This window comes from Falco peregrinus, chromosome 8, assembly GCF_023634155.1.
Source record: "Falco peregrinus isolate bFalPer1 chromosome 8, bFalPer1.pri, whole genome shotgun sequence".
NCBI lineage: Eukaryota > Metazoa > Chordata > Aves > Falconiformes > Falconidae > Falco > Falco peregrinus.
The window spans coordinates 30,908,520-30,933,874 of record NC_073728.1 but is presented as its reverse complement, the minus strand read 5'-3'; the positions used below and the strand labels follow the sequence as shown (position 1 = coordinate 30,933,874).

Here is a 25,355-nt window from a genome sequence, read left to right as displayed (position 1 = left end):
TGTCTCACCAATACAGAACCTGTCTGTTTGGAACAAGATGAACACACACGCATACAAGATGGATAATAAGACCCAGCTCAATCTAGCATTACATGATAGAGCCAGTGAACTGCAACACTTAAGCCTACAAACAATGACAGCAACCGCTAAGTTTGCCAAATCCTCAGTATCTGAAAGGGAAGAGGCTTTCACGCTGGCACTCCTACCCCTAAAATAGCAAATTAAAATAAAACAGTTGCAAGTGCAGGATACAACTCATTTCTGTGCTCAGGAACAGGGACAGACGGAGGCTTTACCATCACTCGGGCTTCATTCCCTGAGCAGCTCTGCTGGTCCCAGCGAGGTGCCATCCCGCGTGGAAGCCCGCGGGGCTGATGGGGGCAGGCAGTGGCCAAAGTCACCCGGGCCACGCTGGCTTTAGGACAACAGCAGCCTGGACCTGCTGCTAAGGGCAGCCGAGGGGCAGCCTAGACCGGCTGCCGGCCGTGGGAAACGAGGGATCCCAGGCACCGTAGGAGGGAGCCGAGAGCCAGCCCGCGCCCGGCCGGGATCCGCCAGGCACGCTAGGCAAGGCGGGGGAGCGGGGGGCGAGCGGGCGGCCGCCGAGCCGAGCCGTGCCGAGCCGAGGCGTGCCGAGCCGCCTCCCGCGCTCCGTCCCGGCCGCGGCGGGTCAGGCCGGGGTCCCGCTGGCCTTGGCGAGGGACCGGCCGTGCTGCCGCCCTCCGCCCTTCCAGCCCGCCAAAGCCGAGCGCCCCGCGGCCGGGGGGCCGCCCGCTGCCGGCGCCCGCCTCAGGCCCCGCGGGGACACCCGGCCGGGCCCCCAGCCGCCCCCCTTCCCCTCCCCCCCCCCCTCGGGCGGGCGCGCGGCGGGCGGGGCCCCGCGGCCGTTCGCGGCGGCCGTTACCCCACCCGCGCCGCACGCGCCGCCGCGCGCCCGCCGTTGCCGTGGCGACGGGCTAAGCCGGGGCCTGGCTGCGGCTCGGCGGTGCGCGGAGGGGGCGGACGGGCGGCGGCGGCGGCGGGCCGGCGGCTGGGCTCGGCGCGGCGCTGCCCTGCCGGGGCATGCACAACAAAGGCGGGAGGCGACGCGTCCCGGGCGGGCTCTGCAGGTAGGTGGGCGCGGGCGGCGGGCGGGTCCCTCTCGGCAGCCGCTCCCGCAGGGCGCCTGCCCTCCGCCGTGCTGCCGGGGCCGCGCTCCTCGCGGGGCAGCGCGCCCCGGCCCCGGCCCACGCCGCACCTTGCGGGCGCGGGGCTGCAACAAAGGCAAATGGCTGCGCGCCGGGGAGGGCTGCGGAGCCGGCGGTGGCCTCCCCGCCTCTGCCCGGCTCTGCCCCTCTCGGGCGGCAGGCGGGGCGCCGCCGGGCGCAGCCGTTCCGGTATTTCTCCGTTCGTGGGTCTCGTTCCCCGGGTCCCCCTGCGGGCCCGGGCGGGACCTTGGGGCGCAGCAGCTCCGCGCCCAGCCCGGGAGCGCTGCGGGAGCGTTGCGGGAGCGCTGCGGGAGGGGGGGGGGACGCGCACGCTTCCCGCACCCTTGCGCACCTTCCCCGGCTGGCACCTGCTCGTCGCTGCGGGACCCGCGGGACCCCCGCCCTGCACTCGCCCGCTCCCTGCCCGCAGCGCTCCGCGGTGGCTCCCGCCGGCGCAGCCCGCTCTGCTCCCCGCAAACCGTTCTGCCGGGCTGCGGGGGCTGCCCCCGCTGCGCAGGGTTTCGGGTCAGCCCCCCCGGCTTTCCCTCTCCGGGTCCTAGAACAGCAGCCGCAGAGGCAACTTCGCAAACCGCCAGGTTAGAGCCTTTCAGGTGCCACGGGGCTTTTGTCCTGTGCGGGGTGGGATGTTGTGCGCTGGTACGGCATTAGCCCGAGTTTAATTGCTGTAAGGGCTGGCTGAGCAGCACCTAGCTCTTTACATCTACGGGGTGCAAATGAGGCATTTCTTATTTGTTTCCATGTGATTCATAACGTTTTCAACTCCGGGATGCTTTTTCCCAAATTCATAATAGGTTTTGATACCTGAGCTATTAGCAAGGGCATCTGTCTGAATCCATAGGCGTAGAAGTTTCACTGCATTATTGAAAATAGTAGCTACGACAGAATTCCCTGGAGGGATATGTATAAAACCCGCTCCTACCATTTTTATTTACACTGCAGCAAGGCAGCGCTGGGTGCATCTGCACTTTTGCTTTCTCTCGTTTCTCAGTCATTGTGGCACTGAAAAGCATTATAAACAAAACTCTGCATTTTTTGTTGGTATTGTAGTAAGGCCTGAGGGCTTGGTGATGGTTTCTTTCATTCATGGCTCTCAACATGCTTCACGGACATCAATTAAGACTGGGAGCCTGGCTGCAAGTCAGGGAGCTTTTTATTGATCCCATTTTACAGATGGAGGAGCAGATCGGAGACCTAGAAAGGTGTAACTCAAGTCCAGAACCAAGCCATCATCTCACAGATCCTAAATCCTCTGTTTAGGGTGCTCTTCCCCCACCTCCTCTAACAAAATTCTCTCTCAGTTCCACTGGCTGCTCCAGGAACTGTTTTGGGCACTGACAGGCCATGCATGCTTTGGGATTTTGAGATACTGCTCTTGCATATTGCCAACAATTATGTGCCTTTAGTGCCACACTATTGAGAAGAATGGTTTCTGATTAAACCAAGTCTCTGATCGTTCTTTTGTTTGTATTGGGGTAGAACCTAAGAGTTCCATCATGGGTGAGGGTACATTAGGCAAGGCATTGTACAGCCAGACAGCAAAGCATGCCCAGAGCTGATGAGCCAAATGCAGAAAGCCTAGGTACCTGCGGTGACTTCTTTGACAGCCTCCCTCACAAAAGAGAGAAGGTCTCTCCTCACTGAAACCGTCTTTGAAGGGTATGTTTCCAAAAGCAAAGCAAGTGGTTCCTGTTGTGACTGTAACCCAGAAGACTCCTGATCCTAGCCTGCTTTTGAGTCTTTCCCCTTGCTTCTGTGGCCCAGACAGGGCTGTGTTTGAGATCTGGTTCCCGTCCTTAGGCATTGCTTATGTTGATCTCCTTTAAGGCCTTTAACCAGAGAACCCCAGGTGCAGCCTCAGATTTTAGGCTTGCTGCCCTCTCTGTAGAGCACCGCATAGGGTAACCGGTAGCCCCAAAGCCTTTACAAAGTTTTAAGCTTCTTAAGCTTTGTTTGTGTGAGAAAAGCCTACTGCAGACTAGGTAATGATGTACAGCCCCCAGTAGTCACAGAGAGAAGAAAAAGGAGCAGACTGAATGCTTTTATGGCTTTTCTGGGCTTAATACCCATTGGGTACGTGCTGAATCCGATCTAGTCTTACAAGGTGTTCTGGAAACACTGATTTCTTAATATTTATATTTGTAGATCAAGCCCCATTATAAGTACATTCCTGCCCAAAACAAACACCCCCCAACCCCAAACACCTCAGTGCTGCAGTTGCAGGAAGCATTGTTCATTGCTGGCAGGCAAGATGCATTATCGCAGTTTGTTTCCTTTCCAGTGTTTCAGAGGACAGTTCTTTTCGAGGGGAGAGAGCAAGCGTAGCTCCAGGGCCTCCATGGCTGGGCATGAGCCAGTTACTGTCATATCAGATTAGCTCTATGGCACATTAGCACTCGTTTATATTTATACAAATGCGGTGTGACTGTTCCATAGTATTGATGGAATTATTGTATTTACAGCCCTATAATATGACTAATTGAAAGAAAGATTCTGATTATAAAACCATGGACTTCCAAGGTGATGCATTCTGTGGCTTCTATAGAGGCCAGTTTTGAACCATAAAAAAGAAATGAGCTACCAGAAGACATAATCCAGATTTTATTTACCATTGATGCAGTTACCCTTTTGGCAAACTCTAGGGCAATAAATCCTGTATCCATGATCTTGACTCAGTAGCCTGAGCTACTGTAGCTACTTCTTGGGCTGTGAGAAGATCTCTTACCTGCCTGTACTCTGCAGGAATCTGGCCCTTGAAACAAACCAGCTTTAAGCATCCTCAGCTGCCACTGCAGCATGTGAGCGTGTTCTCCTTGTCCAGAGCAGCTTGGCAGCAGCAGTCGTGGGTGTTTGTGAGATGAGGAGGCATCGCATGCGGCATTCTGTAGTCAGGATTGTAAAAGCTGTCTACAGCTTGGTGACTTTCCTGCTCACGAGTCACCTGCTGACATTCAAAGGATGTGTCCGTTTGTCTCTGGGAATAAACTAGGCACTTCTGGCCAGAATTGCCACAAGTTTTGCAGACCCTGCTTCATAATTAGCTCAACCTCAGCTTCCAGCTGCTTTGCAGTTTGCAGCAGCCCTAACAGCTGGTTCCTGGCAGCCATTATCAACTTCCAGCACAGGAACAGCTTGAGCTCTGAGTCTTGGGGGATGGACAGGGCTGGCAGGATCAGTGATATTAGGAAAAATAATGGAGGAGCAGAAAACAGGGGCACAGGCACGGGGAGGGAAGGTAGACTGAGAACACATGTGACAGTGAGGGGAAAATGAACCAGCGGGTGGGAGGCACTGCAAATCCCTAGACTTTGTGGTAGTCGCAGATGAGGTAGAATGCCAAAGGAGTCAGGGAGCTCCACAGCTTGTAGGAACAGGGTGAGGGATCTCCTCTGCTGCCAGGGAAGGACTCTGTTAGTGCCGCCAGCCCGCTGCCCAGGCTTCAGAGCTGTTCAGCAAGCCCTGAGCCACTGCAGAGTGCCATGCAGCATTTGTTTCAAAACACCCTGGTAAGTTACAGCAACAAAGGGTGAGTAGCTCTGGGAACTGCGACAGGAGTGGTGGGGTCAGTAGCCTTGTCCACAGTGTCATCCCCGCTCAGGGAGCGTCCTGGGAAAACCTGGGTCACCACAGCAGACACCAGCATCAGTCATAGGAGGAGCAGGGATCTGCTGCTCAAGGACAGCAAGGACAGTGAAAGTCAGTGATTTCAGGAATTAGTTATGGAAAGCTGGGACCCTCAGGCTGAGGTAATGAGAATAGCTGGAGAATTAGGCAATTCCCATAGTCATGAGATGACAAACTGCAGTCCCTTTGCCAAGGCTGTGTTAAATACACTGAGGGGCAGAGGAGTTTTGTGGCTTTGCTAACAGCTGCTTCAAGGTGAAGCACAAGGGGAAAAAGAAAAAAAAATCTCCACTGTCTGCTGATACTCATTTTGCCATGTAACAACTCAGAGCCTGAAACAACAACTCGGCAGATGTTTTGGAACCTGGATTTGAGAGAGTCCCCTCACCTTCTAGAAATAACCTGGCCAGGAATTAAACAGTACCTGTCCTGAAGGCTTCTTTCCAGGAAGGAACGAAAGGAATTGAAGTTTTTGAAATCCTTCTCTGTCTCCTGTCCTAGAAAGGAAGTCAAGGATCAGCAGCAAATTTTTTCTTATAAAGAAAAAAACATGGCTTTGTGTTTTTAGCTAGGGAGTGTCTACGCCCTTGCCTTCTCTGCTGCTGAAATGCTTAGAGATACGTGTAAGAAAAAGATCCCATTTTTCCACTGGGATATGAAGCTTCAGCAGATGCTAGTGGGAGTTTACAGGCTTGGTTCTTTGTCGGTGCTTGCAGAAGCAACCAGACACTGCACTAGCTATGGATGCAGCGCTAGAGCTGCTCCAGTCAGACACTGTGCAGCCCATCTTGTGGCTTCCCCCACGTCTGGGAGAAGTGCTGGCGATGTTCTGTCAAAGCTCATTTGTTTGCAACACAGCAACCTGACTGTTTCTGCAGGCATGTTTAGGAAGCCGGTTAGCGACTGGAAGATGACAGCAGCTTTGACCACAAGCAAGCGATTTACAAGACTCAGAATACACAAGCTGAACGTTTCAGGTGAGGTTCGTCCCCCAGGAAGAAGGGAACTGAAGACCCTGAGATGCTGAGAAGAGACAGCTCCATTCAGATGTGGCGCAGAAGTGATAAACGTTAAGTTTCTAGTGTCACAGCCAGTCAGAACTGCTGTGACAGATTTACCTGCTAGCCTCATAGCTTGTCTCAAGGACAACTTGCCTGCCATTCCCTCTAATCAAGTCCTTGCTCATCTTTGTATCTCAGGCACCTTGCTCAATCAGCCCATCCTGCAGAAAGGTCTAGAGGCAAAGCAGTGGTTCACAGTTTGACTGGAGCAGAAATAGCACCAGCTGTGGTTGGTACTGGATTGAAGCTGAGCCCTCTGGGCTAACAGGACATCAGTGCCTGGGGGTATCAGTCAGCTGAAGTACTCCTGTCACTCATGGTGATGTGCCTGTTCCTTCCAGCCTGCTTCTAGGAGCAGATGGAAGCAACCCCTTTCAAGAGGAGGTCCCTCTTGAAAGACCTCTTTCAAGAAAGTGCCTTTTAAGAGCCAGGGAGGTAACTGCTTCTCATACAGGACTGATACACTGCTATCCGTGCTGTGGTAGTTTAAGCTGGAAAAACCTCAGGCCTGAACTGAACTGAGACCTCTCAATTACAGGAAGATCTGAGAGCACTGCCTCAGGAGTCCTGGTTTGCGGTGCTTAACTGCTTTGCGCTGATGTGCCCCATTTTCTACCACAGCTGTTGCAACAGCTCTGTTCTCTGCGGACAATCAGGGTTCAGGTTTCTGCAACACATGATAACCTGTCTATGAGCCCCAACGTGGCAGTCCTCTTCCTAGTTTTAAGAGCTGGATATGGTTTTGGAAATTGGTGCTTTATGCTTGCAGAAACCGTACCTGCAGTGTGGTGACATCACAAGGCAGTAGTTCAGCTTCTCTAAAAGCTCAGTGTCATTGAGAACAACCATCAGCCAAAGTCACAGGAGAAAAGAAGAAAATCTGTTTCTGAACGAGAAAGGAGGCGGCCATGGAAGCCTTCCTTATGGATAAGCAGCTCCTGAACTGATCAGCCTTTTAAGATTAAGGTGCATAGCTTGCTTGTTTGATCTGCCACTTGAGTCTTGCGACACCTTCTAGCAGCTATGCAAAGAGCTGACATCCCTTTCCTGGCTCTGAGAACCAGGTCTGCTAATACAAAAGTGCTTTCACGGCCAGTCGTTGCCTTTCAGGGAGGATGTTCTGTCCTTGATTCCAGGTTCAGTCCTACCTGGTTGCCATATAGCCACGACCCCAAGGGACACAGTCATTGCTTATCTTCATAGTGCTGCGTTACTTTTGGTAGTACGCAAACATTAGAGCAATAACTCTGCAACATTTTTTATGCTGGCGCTCGGCACACTCCTTGGGCTTTTCTTCATCACAGCACTAGCATGAAGTAAATCCATAAAACAGAGCTAGCCCAGCTCACAAGCCACTTGCACTTACTATGATAGCCCACAGCCACATCAGCCATCCTCTCCGTGCTTACAACAATGCAGTATGCGTTAGTGCATAGCTTGGATTTTTTTGTACAGGATGGCTTTTGACCTCCGTAGGAAGAAGGCCTGACCAGAGGGGTGAGAGTCAGCAACTTCATTTCCTCACTGCGTAAGAGCCATCCTTTTACCCATATGTCATCTCGTGTAAAGACAGTTCTTTTTGAGTAAAGTCATATTCAGGGCAAAACTCCAGTTATTCCTCAAGCTAATGCTACCTTAAAGGGTAATTCCTTTGAGAATGTCTACACGTTATACAAATAAATTCAAAGTTGTTGTAATAGGAAAGACACACGATATATTTATTCTATGTAGTACATCATTAAAAATTATGTTCCTACCCCATTGTAAAGAGAAAAATTTGGACATACTTTCCCTTCTTAGGATCTGTGAAAGAAACACTTCCCCTTAGCTGGTCATGCCTTCTGCTTTCCTCCCAGAACAAGACACAGCCTTTCCCTCCCACAGCAGCCAAGGTGAATGCACCTGCTGGCATGACGCAGCAGAAGCTCATGCTGCTCATTTTCAGTGGGCGGGCTAAAAAGGTGTTCTAGCAGAGAAGTCCTGGGTTTCTGGACCAGGACAGATGGTCTGTTACTTTCAGATGTAAATAAGAGAAATGAGGGAGGTTGGGTCCTAGATAGATACTTATTTAAGGGGCAGATTTCCAGAGGTTCTCTGCAGTTCCTGCTGGATCGTTTTGAAAGATGCGAGCACTTATTTTTGGTGAAATGATGTAGCACATTCTGTGAGGATATGGCTATGAATGTAGGTGCTGAACGCTTTTTAAGAGTGAGGCTTTTGTGCTTTTCTTTGGTGGATCTGAATGTTGGTTACAGAGGTGGGCATGTGTCAGTAGAGTGACAGAACTTTTGAAAGGCATACTGAGGCAAAGCTAGGTCAAGTGAGGTGTCCACTTTCCAGACAGTGAATGAGATCATGGTATGTCTAGAGATAAAACTCTCCGTCCATGCTTCCACCTGCAGGACTGTAGTACATCAATCTGTAGAACAGCATTAACAGCCCACTTTGGATTATGTCTGTAGATTATTGTAATTACTGCATAGTAGATGTGTCCATGTGTAAAAGTCCTCAGCAGAAATGTATATGTGCAGACTGGAGTTCACAAGCTATTTAGTAGCTGCATAATCCTGCTGATGCCAGCACAGCTTCCATAGGTGGAAGCCATGCACAGGGGGTGTTAACAGGAGATAAAAGGTTCGTAAAGTTGAAAGCTGGACAAGAATGTAGAGATCTAATCTCTTGGTAGACATGGGCTACAGGACTTCCCTAAATAGATTTATTCTGTTGAGTGCCTCCCTCCTTTAACAGCTGTTTCCAATCCCTGAGCCCTGTGAAACAAACTTTGCATTCACATCCCCAGTCCTGCTGGCTGTCAGCAGCCAGCGGCACCATCAGCTGCTTCACTGGGTGCCTGTGTGGTGGCTGTGCTCCCACCTCGCGCTGCAGTGCTGCTTAGTTGGACGCAGTGCAGCGTGCGGTGACGAGGGGTGTGTGTCCTGTGCATCACACTTCCACTCAATGGGAATCAGCTGTGGGACTGAGCTGAGACAGAGCCACATGGGGCCTCACAGGGTGTGGGGCAGGGTACCGAGCTGTGGGTGGTGGATGCTGCTTCAAGTTGATGAATGCTGCTGATGGATGGCAGTTGTGTATTGACTTGGGGAGGCCTTGTAATCGGAGTAGGAGCCCCACGTACAAATGCCTGGAGCTTTTGAGATTCTGCCCATCAAGCACCAAAGCAGCAGGAGTGCAGCATGACTCCAGGTGAGGAAGAGCAAGAAGCAGAATGACTGACTCATATGTAGCTTCCCCTCTTACCCTGCCCTATTGTCTCTGCCCATTTTACCATTCCTGCTGCTGTTTGAAACATGACATCTGGAAAAAACAATGCCCTTGTACAGTGCCTTTGGCTTTAGAGAGTTGAGAGTTCTTCCAGCATTAAATTTGGCCCACGGATTTTAATTACTCTCCACTGTGATAGTAATGAGAGCCAGTGGAATTGTACTGATTTTATTTCCTTTTAATTTGTTATGATGCTCTGGATGCAGATTAACTTTCCCAGCTCGATACATATTATTGATTCATCCTGCCTCATGATGTGGTAAATGGCTCGAAGAGGTGGCTGATTTCACTGTAGCTTCCCTTGGTAGCTCTGTACCTCATGCAGTGTCCTCCTCACACTGGCAGTAGCCAAAATCAGGTAACTTTGCTTGCTTCTGATCAGATTGTCTGCATCCGTCTGAGGATAAACTTGAGCCTATGGTACCGCTTCTTTATACGCAGTGGTTCAGGTCTGCCAGCTTCCTTTCTGTTCAATGTACTGACTGTGAGGACAGGTTTGTAGTCATCTGATGGAGATGAACCTGCTTCTAGGTTCGGCACACAGAGGTGGCACTCACTGAGGGGAATTGTCCAGAAAGGACAGAGGAGAGCTGCAGGCAGAGGTGTCTTCCACCAGCACTACTCCAAGCACATGCTTGTCCAAGAAGCCTTTCGCGAGGTGGTGGCTGGCTTCTTGCCCCAGTACCCACGTGCCAAGCTTGGCCCATGGGCACATGTACTGTACCACTGTCCCAGTTGCCCATGGGGTCATGAAGCAGCAGGGAGACTCTTAGCCTCAGGGCTCCCTCCCAGTGAGGGAACCTGATGGCAAAGCGTGTGCTGGGAGACTACAGCCTACTGGGGGATCCTCCCCCACTTTCTTTAGAGGAAGACCCAGCACTCCTTGATACAGAACATTTAATGTCTTTTTTTTCTTTGCTTTCATGTCACCAAAGCGGTAATGGGGATGAGGGACAGAGCACGAGTTCTCTCAGTACAGAGACCTACCAGAGCAACCCAGGCTGCTGGGGGCTTGCTGGGTCTGGCTGCAAACTTGGTGCTCCTCCTAATCCAGTTAGTCTGGGGGCAGTGCGGTGCTTGGCAGCTGTGGGGGTGTTTTCTGTCGCCCGTGGTGTTCGTATCTACATCATCTTGCACAGCAAAGAGCCAAAGGAGAAAGGGAGGAGGAAGGCAGAAGCTGGACTTGGCAGCCCTGCATCTCGCTGCATGCCAGCCCCGTGGCACATACTGCAGCAGGAAGCCTGGTGTGCTGGGACCCATCTTAGAAAGCTACTTTTTCCTCAGCCACGCTCATAACCTCCCAGCTTAAAACACCGCTTTGTGGTAACGGTACTCTAGCTCCATGTGCTGTTGCAGTGTGAGACCATTGCATCCCTCCCCAAGTCCGGAGGGACACTGGCTGCATTGCACAAGTGATGCAAGTGGCACATCATCAGAAGCCATCAGGTATCCATGTGCAGTCATTGCACTATGGATGAGTGGCCCTGCAGCTCAGTGATTATTATCTGTGCTGATGATGGTTATCAGTGCCTTGGAGGCATCCCCTGGAGCAGAAACTGAACTCAGGCCAGAGTAGCTTTGCCTCAAATCAGAGTCCAACAGTCACTTCAGATGGGAAATGTTTCTTGTTCCTCTTGAAAAAAACACCCATCAGCTCTGTGGACAATTCTAATGTATAGGATCATATGTACTGACCACGCAGCACTGGGCAAGCCAAGATAAGGGAGATAAGAGGTAGGTATCAGTTTGTCTTGTCACACAGCTGACATCAGGACTTAGAAACCTCTATCCAATTAAAGCAGCCAAGCAATTAACATCAAAACAGTTGAGCCTGGTTGTCATCTACTGCATGTTAACATGGCTGCTGGAAGCCTCAGATTTATCTGAGTGGGTTTGCCCCTGCTCCCCTTATCTCCATCTCACGGGTTTGTTTCCAGACTTTGCAGTGTGTGACTTGTCCATAGCGTCATGGTGGAAGCAGTCTTCTGTCCATCTCTGTCTTCCTTCACCTCCAAAGCTATCCTGTGTGCCTGCCTGCCAAGATCCCACTTGTGCTGACCCCTGAACAGTGAGGAGCTGCTGTCTCCAGCTTCCTGAAAGCTACTCGATAACAGACTGGGAAAGTGCTTTTTGGAAGATTTGAGAATAGCACTAGGCAGAAAAACTGAGGTAAATTGGAGCACAGTGAGAAGTCAGATACTGGGGATTAGATCCGAAATGTCATCATCCTAGAGAGCTTGGAGCAGAATCCTGCAGACCCTCAGTCATGGACACCCGTCATGCATTAGCCCAGCAGTGTCACAGTGTCCTTGTACCTGGCAGCGTTTCCTCATGATGCTTGGCATTCATTTAGAAGGAGCAAAAGCTTTGGGGACCTGGTGATTCACCAGAGAAGGTGCTTATGCCGCCTTAGGCAAAGCAGTACAAATACACACTTTTGGCTTGGTTCCACCATATCCTTAGAGAAAATAAAAAAGCATTTAACTACTTTTTTTTTTTTTTTTTTTTCTTCCCCCTGCTTAGGCTAAGCCATGTTTAACACTTAGCTGGGCTCACCCGTCAGCAGCAGAGTGTGCCTTCAGCACAGCACCACTGAGGGCAGAAATGGGAGAATCGGGAGAAGGACCCTTCTGTACACTGCTGTACCCTGGGGACACAAATGTGTCTCTTCAAGCAACTTATAGACTGTTTTGTGATCCCAGCCACACCAGTGTCCCCAAAGTCCTAGCCAATTCAGTTACATGCATTTTATCTTTTAGGTTAAAAAAAAACCCAACAAACAAATGTAACAGAAGCATCTAAGTTGCGCTACTCTTGATTTACACCATTTGCCTTCCTTTCTGCCTGGAATAACAATTAGGTTGCTTTGTGCCCTTCTCTTAACTTTTTTTCACTGTTCAGGCTGGGAAAGTGGAAGCCAGGTGAATATTTGGACAGGCTCCAGCCTCTATCTACCCTTCCCCAAAATGGTTTGCATTGAAATGGATTTTTAATATCTTCCTGAAAAAAATGGGATTGTATTTGAATGGGTAAAATTCTTGCTTCCTGACTCTCTTACAGTCCCTCCATCACAGAATCACTTGGAAGGAAACAGCCATCTCCTCCAGGATTTCTCTGAGGTTTTGTGGTTGGCTTTTTGTGTAGTGTGGTGTTCTGGTTTTTTAACGATAAAATCCTTTAACCTCTCAGCTGGAATTCCCTGAAGCACTCTCACGTGAGCATATCTCAGGGATGATGCCTTGCTTAGAGAAAATGCTGTAAATACCAACTGGTCTCCTGAAGGAACAAAGCAAAGGAAGCCACATAGCAACTGCTGTTGTCTGGCAAGTCAGAGGGCCACCGTGCCTCCTAAACCAGCTCCCAGTTGTACATCATTGCTAGTCAGGTGCCCTTTGCAGAAGATAAAAGATGACTGTTTAAGGAGAGAGGGAAAGAAAAAAAAAAAAAAAAAAAGAGGGAGAAAGAAAGAAGGAAAAGGAGAAGAAAACAATGGTGAAAGGCCAAAAGCAGCTGCAAAGCCACAACCACACAGACAGTTACCCTGGTAGCATGTACAGAGAGGCACGTACGCTTCATGGACAGGTCCTTTGATACCACAGTCCTGTCCTTGCCCACATACCTGCATTTTCTTACAGCTTGAGAGAAGGTGGCACCCATGTCCTTTGAGGTAGCCAGAGCCCTGCCAGCTTGTGCTCAGACAATGGCTGGGAGCTGTTACACTTGAACACAGGTCCCAGAGTTCAGTTAGTTCCAAATAATCACACTTGAGTTGTAGAAAACTTTACCCAACTTCCCTTGGTGCTCAAAGACTGCAAGGAGAGGAAAAGTCTAGTTTTTGCAGATGCTGGAAGGTAGTTTTATTATCACCTTTTGTAGATATTAGAGCTGAAGCACGTGAATTGGAGTGTCTTGTCTGGGAGGACCCCAGGAGATCAGGGGCTGGATGTTGGTCTCCCATGTTCCCAGGTTACAACCTGTTCACAGCATCTCCCACTCCGCAACTGTGTGAGAGTTCCAATATTTGCTTCATCCACACACTTCAGGGTGAGACGTCACAGTGTCAGTTTGTGGCTTCTTCAAATTATCTTAACCTATGTCCGCAGAAAGCTCAGAACTGTAAATCAATGTCCTGTGACCTCCCACAGAGAGGCTATAAACAGGCAGCAAAAAGGAGAAAGCACTGCCTCCATTTCAAGGCAAGAGGAGTTGGCTTTAATTTTTAAAATACAAGTGATCGATGAAACAGTATTTTTGAAGAGGAAGGAAACTGTCAGTCTCCTGGGGCTAGGTCAAATGTCTCGTGATGCCAATTGCTCGTATTGGAGTACTTCTATTAAAATACTGCAGACACAGAGGCCTGGCCAAAATCGTCTGCTCTGGCTGAAGCGGGAATGGTATCTGGAAAAAAAATCTGGTTTGAGGCAATCAACAAGGCATCGGGATCACTCCCTATTTATCAGGATCTTGAGTCAAAGGCTGTCTTGTCCAGCTGCCTTAATATGATCCAGAGCTGCTGTACCATCAGCGCATCACGAATTCCTAGGTGCCCGGTGGGGGACAAAGGAAGGCCGTGCAAACCAGAGCTGCACGTATCAGTTTTTCCTCTTTCTATATTAACTACAATTCCTCTGACCTCTGCAGGAGGACATAGAGGAAGAGGAGTATCAGCCATCTAACTGCAGTGCCTGATTTTGCTGCTGCTTTTACACATTCGTCAAAGGTTTTACCATTGACTTCAGCAGAGTTGAAAAATGAGCCCTTGTTTCATCAAGTGGCACCAGATTAAGTTAGCAGGATTCTGTTCCAGGGCTTCTGACATGCTTCCAAAATGCAGCCCTGACACTGCCCAGGCTGTGGGTAATTTGATTCTGCTGGTGCTGATGAAAGCCCTGAGCAGCAGCAGAGATTGCACCTTAAGATATGCATACTCAGATGGTAGTGCCTACCTCTTTGCATGTCCAGCTGATTTATTTTCCTACGTTATGATCAGAAGAGCAAGCCAGCACCCTCAGACATCCCTAGCTTATGGTAAATATCAAAATCTAAACTTGACTTCAGTAAGAGTTGTGAAAAACGGAGCCATTCTATTCTACATAAGTTGATGGCTTAGGCAGAATGCTTTGTGCCCTGGCAAAAATCAGTGATGTTAGCTGGCTGGCTTCCGTTTGAGAGACCTTGGCAGTTTTCACAGATGGCAGCAGTATGACCTCAGTGATAGGAGTTGGGGTCTCTTCACACGGAGAAAGCCCTTCAATCTTAACTAGCCAATCTTTGACTTCATTTTATTTAAAGATTTTAGACACTTTGCAGCGCTAAAGAGGATCTTGCTGAGCTCCTATTACCTCAGCAGCAGCTGATATGTAATGAATTATTCAAGACTAGCCAGTTCCTTCATTAATTTTAATAAATCAAGTTTTCCACCCTGTTCTTGGCAGTGCTGCCAGCTGGGATATGATGAGGTAAGCCCATTATTTCCTGGGGCCTTTTTCATTTGGTCCAGGTTTACATACCTGAGGGCCTTGATAGTTAACAAGAGATTAGTAGCAGACAGTGCTAATTTGGAGTAGATCTACGGTAGGCAGAAGAGGTAACAGAACTCTCCCATCATCCTTCAGGAGGTCACAAGCCCTGTCTTTACACAGCAAAGATGGCTTTGCATGTACAGAAATGGACTCAGCTGCTACATGCTGACCTCCAGGGCAGAGTGTAACCCTTCAGACAGATGTCTTGGACACCACAGCAGCTGAGAGAGGCACTTCCCATCTTTCATACAGACTCACTCTCATGAAATTGTTCTTAGGTCTGTAATATTTCTCCAGAGCAGGCAGGTTGTGGTGTTTATGAACCAATCCCATTTAATGTAAGCATCTACGTGGATCAGTCCTATATGTAACACATGCATATATTACCATGCACAACTTAATACACATGCAAGCACCATCTTTTGGTAAATTGCATACATCCTGTCCAGGCTGCTCATCAACTTTGTGTTTGCTGTGGGAGCTATTGCACGGTGAAGAAGTTTATCTGGTGACTGTTGTAACCTATCCTTCCCTCAGCTTCTGCTGAAACTCAACAGCAGAAAATACTTTCTGTCACTGAAGCACTATTAGCACTTTCTGTACACGTCTTGAATAGGAAGGAACATGTTTGTCTCCTTTTTTTATCAAGCTCAAAATTGCCCAGTCTGTTCTTTGCTTCTGCTGTCCTGGCCAAATAAGAACCAATCTCATCGTGGAGTCAAAGGCAAAAAGATGGTGTACGTTCCCTATAGAATTTATTTTTACCATATTGTGCTGCATTGCATGAAGAAGTCAGATTGACCTATTTCCTCCTTTCCTCCTCCTCTGTAAACTGAATGTTACGTGAGAGCAGGGGATTTCTGCAGCCCAGGTTATGTAGAGGGTCTTGTCCTTTCTATACACCGGACGTGCAGTTTCTACTGGAGAGAAGCAGAGCATTCAGCCCAAACCCATTCCTACTGCAGTTGCATCTAGCTCTGACTCTTCTTGCCTTCAGAGAGCTTGAATTGTCATGAGGACATGATCAGATGTAGCACAGCAGCACTTTACACACGTGAGGAAGGCAGATATCTCTGTAACTCCTTTTGTTATATATGTATTTTAGGAGAGGGAAGATGAACTGCTGAGGAGAAGAGAGGCTGGACACCAGCACTGCTGACTGTTAATTGTTTACAACCGTTGTGATAAATTCAGTGTGTGGTTTAGCCCCTGAGTATCTAACCTGCCAGCATCTATGTGGTGTGTACTCTGATGAATGTGCTTCTGGTAAGGTGTCCAAGTACAGCAGCTTATCCATAGATCTGGCACCGAGGCTCAGTTTGGTTGACAGATGAAAACCAGACCTTGCTAAAGGAAGGTCACAGTTATGGGAGGTTTAATGATTTGATCTTTGGGGATGAAGCATGAAATAATAGCTCCTAATTGGGAGAAATGAGTGTGGCTTCTCACAGTGTATTAAATAGCAGTATCCGTATATCTATGTTTCAAGAATTGGGTGGGACATTTGCAGATCACTGCAACCGCTGCACCTTCTGGCTCTTCGAGTCTGCCTCACACAGATACAGGGCCATTTCCCATGCCTGAGCCATTCCCACTAATCGTCACAGCCCCCAGAAAATTATTCTAGAGGTTAAATATCTTCACTATGAAATCACTTACCTTTCTGTAGTCTGCTTTCGTTTAGTTTCTGTTCCCAGCCAACAGGGATGTGCTGCTCTTGTGAAATGTATTTTCCAAACTGACCTAAATCTTAGGCCACTTATTTCATGTTTCGGTATTGAAAGAAACAAACAAAAAAAATGAATCATCTCAGATTAGTGTTGCAGAGCTCCCAAGACAGTTATTCCTGAGCAGCTGACAGAAGTAGCTTTCCACTTGCTCTACATTCGTGGCACTACTACTGACTGTAGTTCCACTTCATTTTTTTGAATGATACTATGCTGGTTTTAGGACCCAATGTATTTTAGCTCCTTCATGCCATCATTAATCCTGAAGCTCTTTGATTCTGGCTGTGTTTTTTTTCCTTTATCAGTTTTTTACAATTCTTAGCTTGTCATTTTTATTTACTACTTTCCATTTTTCCAGTGTTTATACACATAACGTGCTTGCTTTCATTTTTCCAATAAACAAGAATCCTCTTTTTTTCTAAACCAATGTATTTGCTGTCCTCAGCCACAGGATTGTGGCTATTAGAACATTTAGGGGGGAAAAAAAAGCGCTCCCAATTATCATTTGTATTTCTCTACTCAAATTTACTTTATTACCTGGTTCACAGTTGTTTTCAGCTCTCTGAAATTGACATTTTTAGATCATAATGATGGATAATTGGTTTGCACTGGGCTCTGTTTGCACACAGCAAATGTAACTGTGTAGTGATCATTGGTAACTAAGCAACCAGTTATGTTTTTAATTCTGCGATGAATGCCTTCCTATCTGTTAAGATTGACTCTAACACAACATGCCCACAAGGGATACAACAATTTTCGGAGTTAAGAACCCATCATCTGTAAGATTGGGAGTAAGCAGCATGAAGCCCCTGACTTACTGCTGTGACTGCAGTCTTTTATAGGCATGTAGCCTTTTTCTCTTACAGTGAATGTGAAAGTTTAATGGTCTTGCAGTCTTGATGGGTAAGGTAAACATTATCCAGAAGTAATTAATTTGTTGCCACATTTTTTCTGTGATTTAGGCAGTGACAGCAAACACATTTTTGCCCTTTATCTGTCAAAGCAAATTATTATGTATTATATATACACATTCAAAAGCACCCATTTGGATGGTTTGCCATTCAGAAGTCCACTACTGACAGGCTTGTGTTGCTTGGCTCCTACATCCTGGAAGGTCTCCTGGCAGTGGTTGCCACATGGGACGTCTAAAAACTCTTTGATTTCTATGCTCTTGTTCTACATAAACATTTCTTTCTTCTGTTTAACCTGGGGAAGCAATACTTAGCAAAAACAAGGGCTCAGAAAACTCCTTGTCAGGGAGCAAGTAAGGATGGAGATCCCAGGAAAGGAAGGTGAGCTGGAAGCCAGGCAGCAGGGCAGGCTGAGACAGCAGCCTTGGATAAGGCGTACAGTCCCACTGCATCCAAATGAGAAGAGCAGAGTGGGCTTTATGACTATATCTTGATTCAGCCAACAAGCCCTAGAGAAAACCATAGTACCAACACAGCTCTGATGTCACCCAGGCTAGAAGCAATATATATACAGCCTGGCTCAGGCAAGGGCTTAAATACAGCTCCTAGACCAGTGGGGTGGCAGGAGCCAGGGTGGATGTCCCAGATGATGCTGGTCAAGGTAGTTAGAGGCTGTTGTACTATGGGCTCTGATACTCCTCAGCCTAGGTCTGGATCTGCTCGGCTCCCCAGCTTCTGTTCCAGAGGGATCACTGGTAGATGCTTCGTATAAAAGAAATCCATTTTAGCTTCATGCAGAAAGGAAAATGCGGCCCATCTGGAGCGGGTTGTAACAACTCTTCTGTCACTGTCCATCTGCAGTGAATTTTAGATGCTGCTTAGAAAGAAATCTTTACAAGCTCCATCTCCAGACTCACTTTGCAACTCACCCTTCTTGCTGTTGCTGCTTGCTGAAAGGGGCCATATGGATTTTGTACTGCATGTTGCATAAATGCTAATATGTAAGTATATTTAGAGGTGGCATATGGGCAATAGTAAATGGAAATGAGTGCTTTTTTGGCATAGATTATGCAGGCAAGTTCAGTGAAGCCAGATGCTGCAGTGGGTTAGTCAGGAAGCATCATTCACCTGGAGCCCCAGGTTCAGATCTTGACTGGGATTGTTGCTGCACTGGCTGACTTTGTCAACAGTGCTGATGTTTGCTAGCAGATGTAGGAAATCCTAAAGGCTTCAGCCGTTGTAAAAAAGCCCCACGACATGCAGTCTGATCTGGGTGATATTGCAGACCTGTCTGAGAGAAAGATCTCTGTCCTTTGGGGTACTATAGGCACGAAGGTACACGTTAGAGCTATCTGTGTCAATATAGAAAAGTCATGTTGTAGTCTCGTAGCTGACAGAACAGTCTGCTACAAGTAGGAGATGAAGGAAATTATTTTACTTTTGAATCCTTACTGAGCACGGGAACCTCCTGGATGTGTGGGAGTCTGCAGGCTTCAGTGGGGGAGGGTGACGTGATTCATAGGGATGCAGTGTGTCACAGCTGCTGTTGTGCCTGCCCCTCTCAGGGAGCAGGAGTGTCCTCTGTGCTCGGGCAGCAGGTATTTGAGCTGGATCTGAAAGCTCTGGAGTGAGTTCCGTTTGGCATCAGGTAAGCTGATGTCTGCACAATAAATGGCCGTGTTAAGAAATCTCCTATGAAGTGGACTTCACTCTTTTCTTTTTTTTTTCCAGTGTTTGAGGAATTTACTTATAGAGCCCCAAGCAAAAAAAAAGAAAATCCAACTAGAGCAGAGATGGAGATTTTTCATGGAACTGTAGACAGAGCATCCCCTTTGATGATAATACCATAATTTTATCTGCTGTGATTAAAAGGTTCATTAGATTTAGAGTATTTATACACAAAGGAAAAATGACAGCATCCTGATGGATTTTTACAACTTGCTCAGGGGTTGGCTTACAGCAAATCCACTGTGGTCACTACACTCACCACTTCTGTCATAGCCTGATACCTCTTGTTTACAGCCTTGCCTGCATTGTTAAGTAGCAGCCGTAAAGCATTTTGCTGCTGGTCCTGCCAGCTGATGAGGCCATTCTAAAGCCTGCTCATTGCATTGCGTGCATTTCTCTTTGCATAGGGCAGTAGTTAGTTTTGAATGTCACCCAGTCCTATGGAGGCAAGTGGGAAGATGGATTATGTTGGCAGTGATCCATCCATCTATCTGTTCATCTGCCAACACTAATGTTTAGCTTTTCAGGCTCCCAGTTGTCTTAAATAATGCTGACCTACAGGATCTGGGGTGGGAAAGGTCATGTAGCTCGTTTTGTCTTCCATTTCTTAAGTGGTAATTAAACTTTCTGAGGTGGTGTAGCTACGTGCAGGAATTGTTGATGGGCAGTGTTTATGAAGCTGAGGTTAAATCCTTTTCTGAGGTGCTGTGTTGCATGAGACTCTTACAGTCACATTGGCTGCAGCATCCCCACTGTAACTTCTGAGAGGACTCCTTAAAAAAGGTGTTTACAAAGGATTTGTATGTTACCCGTGAGTGATTGGGTGTCTCCATCAACAGTATCTCCTCTCTTTTGATTGGCGTTACCAAGTTATATCTATAGAGTGATTTTGTTTCTCTTTGCTAAGAGTGTTCAGCTTTGGGTAGGCGTGGATACTTTGAGACAACCACAAAGGCTGCAGACTTTCAGTGCTGTGCAGTTACTAGAAGTTACAGGCAGGAAGCTGGTTGTTTGCCTACAGCTCAGCTGTGCTGCTCTTGGTTCAGCTCTTAGCACTGCCTTGGTAAAATGTGCATGCAAGGACTCATATCTACCTACTGTGATCTATATCTTATGTTTTCCCAGTTACCAAAAAAAAAAAAAAAAAAAGTTAAGAAGGATGTAGCAGCCTTTGTGAGACACTTGGAATGTTTTGCAAAATGGCATGAAAGTAATGATACCCAACTCTGATTGCAAGGGAAATACAGACCCCGGAGCTGGCTGGGAGCAGGCAGCTTCAGTCCCTGAAGCAAGTTGGCGTAGGAAAGGGCATGGGCTATCTTGTGACTCTAGATCCAGGGTGAGTCTTCTTTATACTAAATGTCATGGACACTATGTGATGTAGCTAGTATCTGAGATGCACAGCACAAGGAGAAGGGATCTGGTTTACTGTCCTCCTCCCTCACTCACTTAGAAAGAGCTGCAAAGCTGCTGCATTTATTTTTGCTTCACAATCTTACCTGTGTAATGGCTAACCTGCACCGCAAGAAGATGCAGCTTACTTGCACAAAGTATCCAGTGCATTTGAAATAAGCAAACAAAACAGTTTTCTTAAAGCTGGCTCTAAACAAAGGGGCATATCCTGCCTCCTCCTCCTCCATCACCTTTCAACATAGAGTATGAACTGGTGGAGAACCAAAACAAAATACTCATAAATGAAAATAGATAGTTGTCTGTAGAAGCATTCCAAGAGCATATGCATTGATATTTTTCTTGGAATTTATTTCTTAATGGTGACTTTAAAAACATTGCCAGTAAACCACGTATGACATTGGTGTATGTGGGGGCAGGTGAGGCCAGGTTTGTGTGTGGTAAGAAATCCTGTGAATCTATATTGCCTCCAGTCTGATCTCTCCAAATCCCATTCCTGTGGGGTCACCTGGGAGTTAATTCCCAGCTGGGATCAAAGACAGCCCAGAGAGATTCTCCTATCTTGAATGCATCTGATAATCATTTTAAGTTAAATATCTTGATATAAGGGATCTACTCTGAGAAACCTTTGGTGACCAGGTGTTTAGGGCAGATCACACTTGGAAAGTTGCTGTCAGGAATGTGTACTCTTTCCAGCATGCTGGGATTTGTACCTACAGGTATTTATTTACCCTGGTGTCTCCCAGGTGGAGGAACCCAGAGCTCCAGCCCAGTCCAAACTGGCTGCTTCTTCTCAGGCCTGAGCTGCTCTGGGCAGTTCACCACCTGCCATGTTGCTGCAGTCACAGAGTGGTTAGCAGAAAAATAATAGTTGCATAGGCAGTAGAACAACAGTTCCCCACAGGCAGAGATCCTATTTCAAGAAGCTTTTATGTTCCTATAGCTGCCTCTGTCTCCCAGTGCAATAAACTTGTTCCTGCCCCTGTCTGGCCCCACCTGTTTGTGGTGATATCTCCATTCTTCCACCCATAGCAGTCACAGCCCCCACATCCCCTCACTCCTAGCTGGGGGGACAGGCAGGACGCTGCAGTTGGTTCTGTGCTCTCCACCCTGACCAGCAGCAGGTCAAGCAGAGCAATTAGGCATGCTAATTGCAAGCCCACAACATTCCTACAGGGAAGACACCAACTAGAGTCTTCTCCAGCCATTGGCCTTCCTAAAGCTTCTAATGACAGACAGTCAAAAGGAGCTAGGGGAAAAAACAACCCCAAACCCCCCCAAACCCTAAATCATTTCCATAGGTAATTTAAATGGAGAGGAATGGAAGAGGTGCAAATCCAACTTTAAAGAGCAGCCTTTGCCTCTGAGTCAGCTGGGAAGAATAACTTAGTGGAGCATTCAAGAATATGAAACACAAGCAAATAAATGATGCTGACAGTCTGATCAAAGGGTTGCTATACAAGAGAGAGTCTCTGTCAGTGCTGGTCCGGCCTCCATGTGCCTGGGAACCTTGCCCAATAAATCTGATGAACAGCTACATGTTATGTCGGAGAAACTAACTGAATTTTGCTCTTGGGATCTGTTCCTGATGTAAAAATGCTTTCAGACTCCATAGTCCATTAAAATTACATCTATCAAAATATGCAAAGAGAGGGGCAGGGTAATTTTGTCTCCAGTTCCTGAGTTCACATGCAGGCAAAGGATCTGAACACACAAGTAGACGGAAGAGGTGACGCATCAATTGGATCTGGTCTGTACTGGGACATTTACTGGCAAAACTGTCTGCGTAATGATCCTGCTATAGATACTACTCCCCTGTGAGTATACTTCTTCTGTAATAACAGTTCCAAACCAAAAACAACTTTCTGGAGTAAGGATGCCCATCATGTGATGGAACAGTACGGGCCTGGAGCGGTACCACTGTTCGGAGTGAAAAGTTCTTTACTGAGTTTGTGTGTGTAGGGGGCAACTCCTAGACATAAAACACAGCAGAAAATACAAGTCTTTGCTAGGACAAAAAGCGTACTGAAATTTACTAATGGTACTGAAGTCCCCTCCTAAAACAAGGCATCTTGCAGTTTGTGCACCCCTTGGTGAGCTTAGATAAATAGCATGCGCAGAGGAAGAGGGAGCTCCACTGGGATTTATCACTTCTTCATTAATATGCCACCAACCTGAATTAGGATTGTTTTTCCCAGAGGAGGCAAGGCCAAAGAGAGAACTGGTGTTTTAAGAAGGCAGTTCCTGTGCCCCAAATCCCTAGAACACTTGTGCAAGGTGAGAGGGCCCATTTGTGACTGGAGTGCAGCCTCTCATTGCTAGTGGTCGTTGCTCAGCTAGGATGAAGGGTAAAAGATTATGACACCATCTTTGGAGAGTGCACAGCACTGAGCCTCAGGGAAATAGAGCAAAAAGACCTGTGCAACAGCAGTTTTTCCACGCTTGAAACAGCTCTGGAAAGGCAGGGGGTTCCCAGTGGCTATCATGGCAGCTGAATGAAATTGTCACTTGTGATAAGGCATCCTGGGAGCTGGGGAAAATCCTGGCTCTGTGCCCACTGGCGCAGATCCAAGTGATTTCACTGGAGCCAAGATTTTTACGCTGTATGTGAAATGAGTGGTCGGAGTGAAGCTGCAAAAATAACGCCTGGTAATGAAATCCACTTGCAGCAGTGCGCCTATGAGCCAGAGCCCTGCCGCGAACAGGAGTGCTTGCACTGGCTCTAAAGAGCACGATGTTATTGTAAGAGGGAGGATGAGTGCCACTGAAATCACCTAGGATGTGACACAACTGCCCATTTGTAGGCAAACTCGTGTTTTCCTGGGGGATTTTTGACACCTTTTTTTTTTTTTTTTATGCTAGCTTTCCCTGGATTCCCACCAACCCCAGGGACTATCCATCAATATCACCATAGCAACAAGAACTCATTAATGGTATCCTGCCTATTGACAAAGTCTACATAGCGCTGAGCTGGGTGGCGAGCCATTGCCATCAGCTTCAAGGAGAAAGGCAAGAAGAGCTCAGGGTCTCCGAGGCATCAGTTCTCTCATTCTCCCTCCCCTTTGTCTCCCCAGAGAGGTCCTGCACTGCGTAGTGGCAATAAGGGACGTATTTCTTCCCTTAGCAAGTTTTGTGCGGTGTCTGCTGTAGGGAACTGCTGCCGGGGAAAGATGGGGCTGGATTTGCTGCACAAGTAAGGATAAATGTGCCTCTCATGGGTTTGTTTGCATGGGGCTGTGGCGCTAAGAGACATTTTACATTGCAAATAAGCAACTTACCCTGCAAACCTACAGGGAGATCAGAGCAAAGCAGGAGGCTCGGGGGCCAGGGAAGGGGAACGGTCAGGTAGGCTAAACTGCGAGGAGAGATAAAAGATGTATCATATAATTCTGCTAAATGGTGGAGGAAGGGAAATTCTCAACGGGTGTAAATTAGCATTGACAAGCTGTACTGATTTACACCCAGCTTATGGTCTGGCTGTGGTCTAATCAGCTGAAAAGCATCAGCATCTGAAAGGGAGGGCTTGTTTAGAGAGGCCCATAAAAGGAGTTGAGGATTGAGAAGTTGAAAAGCTACAAAAAAAAGAAAAGAAATTCTTCTAGGTAGGTAGGGAAAAGCTTGTGATGGTTCCTGGGGTTGAGACAGAGGCAGAACCTGGCCAGCTGCACCAGTTCTGTGTCGGGCTGTCACTGCCTGGTAGCAGGCAATATGCAGCACTGGGCCTTCTGAGGACACATCCCTCAGCTGTGACAGCTGATGGGCACACTACTCCCAGGTTTTCTGTAGAAGCATTGTTAAGTACCTCCACACAAGAGGAATGGAAGTGTGACTGCCCAGGGCCATCCACGCCCCAGCCAGGACTGCTGACAGTACTGCCTCCTGCTGAACCTGCCTCCGCCAGCAATATGCCAAAGTGCCTGATAGCTTTGGGATGTGACCAAACAAGCTGTGGGATGAGGTCATCCATCTCTTTCACCTTCCTGAACACCTCCTTCCTCCCCCAGGCCTCTCTCTGAGCTCTCTGATGAGGTGTGTGTTGCTGGCTTGGAAGGACTCTGCTAGCTCACCTTCCATCAGCTTTGGGGTGTGCTGGACTAGGTTCCAGTGCAAAGTTAATGAACTGAGATCGATGGAGTTATGTTGGGGGATTTTTTCTTTCTCACTAGTGAGATGAGAGTCAGCATTCATACTGCCTTGTTGGAAGGACCGGTGCAGTAAGCCACTAGTGCACTCAAAGTTTGAGGTTTATGGCTGTGCTGCAAAATACATCTTCCATGTGTGATTTCATTCCTCTGCCCTATGCATTTTAAGGACTGAACTGAGACTCTCGGGGCAATCTTACAACAAGGAATTGGGAATCCTTTCAGCAACCCTGGTATGTCCAACTATATAGGACTGGTTTTCTGTTGTCTTCCTGGGTCTGGTGGAAGCAATATAAGAGGACATGGGAAAAGCAGTGTTTCCGTGTTCCCTGTTGGTCACGTATTGCTAGTTGAGCCAGGAGTATTTCCACCTTGAAAAAATCCAGCATCATGACTCAGGTCCTGCACATCATGCAATTAAACGTGGGTTAAATTATGATGTTAAATAAAAAGAGACTGATTCCCCCCCACACATACGTAGTGTGACTTGGCCTTTTACCTCTTTCTTGCCAGAGAGTGAGTGCAAATTGTGAGTTGAAAAGCCAGTCTTCAGTGCACACAAGAAGAAAACAGTTAGCTGAGTGCTTAGGTGAAGGCTTTGTTGATCCTCATCACGTGCTGCAAGGGGAAGGGAGCGCCCAGCTCATTCCTACTCCTGGCTTACTTCTCCCTCTCAGTTGTCGTGTTCACCCAACCCAATGTGTCCATTGCGTTTTTTGTGCTGTCCCCTCTGCCTTCATAAA

General features: G+C 47.8%; 1 protein-coding gene across 3 annotated transcripts in view; it reads left to right on the top strand.

The window, feature by feature from the left end:
- The first annotated feature begins 895 nt into the window (after positions 1–895).
- LOC101921303 (uncharacterized) overlaps positions 896–25,355 on the top strand; it is a 46,679-nt gene continuing 22,219 nt past the window's right edge. For all 3 annotated transcript variants that reach the window (XM_055813032.1, XM_055813031.1, XM_055813030.1), the window contains exon 1: positions 896–1,109. In XM_055813032.1, coding sequence (XP_055669007.1) covers positions 1,063–1,109 — 47 coding nt within the window. In that variant the 5' untranslated portion in view covers positions 896–1,062. The remainder of the gene's footprint in view (positions 1,110–25,355) is intronic.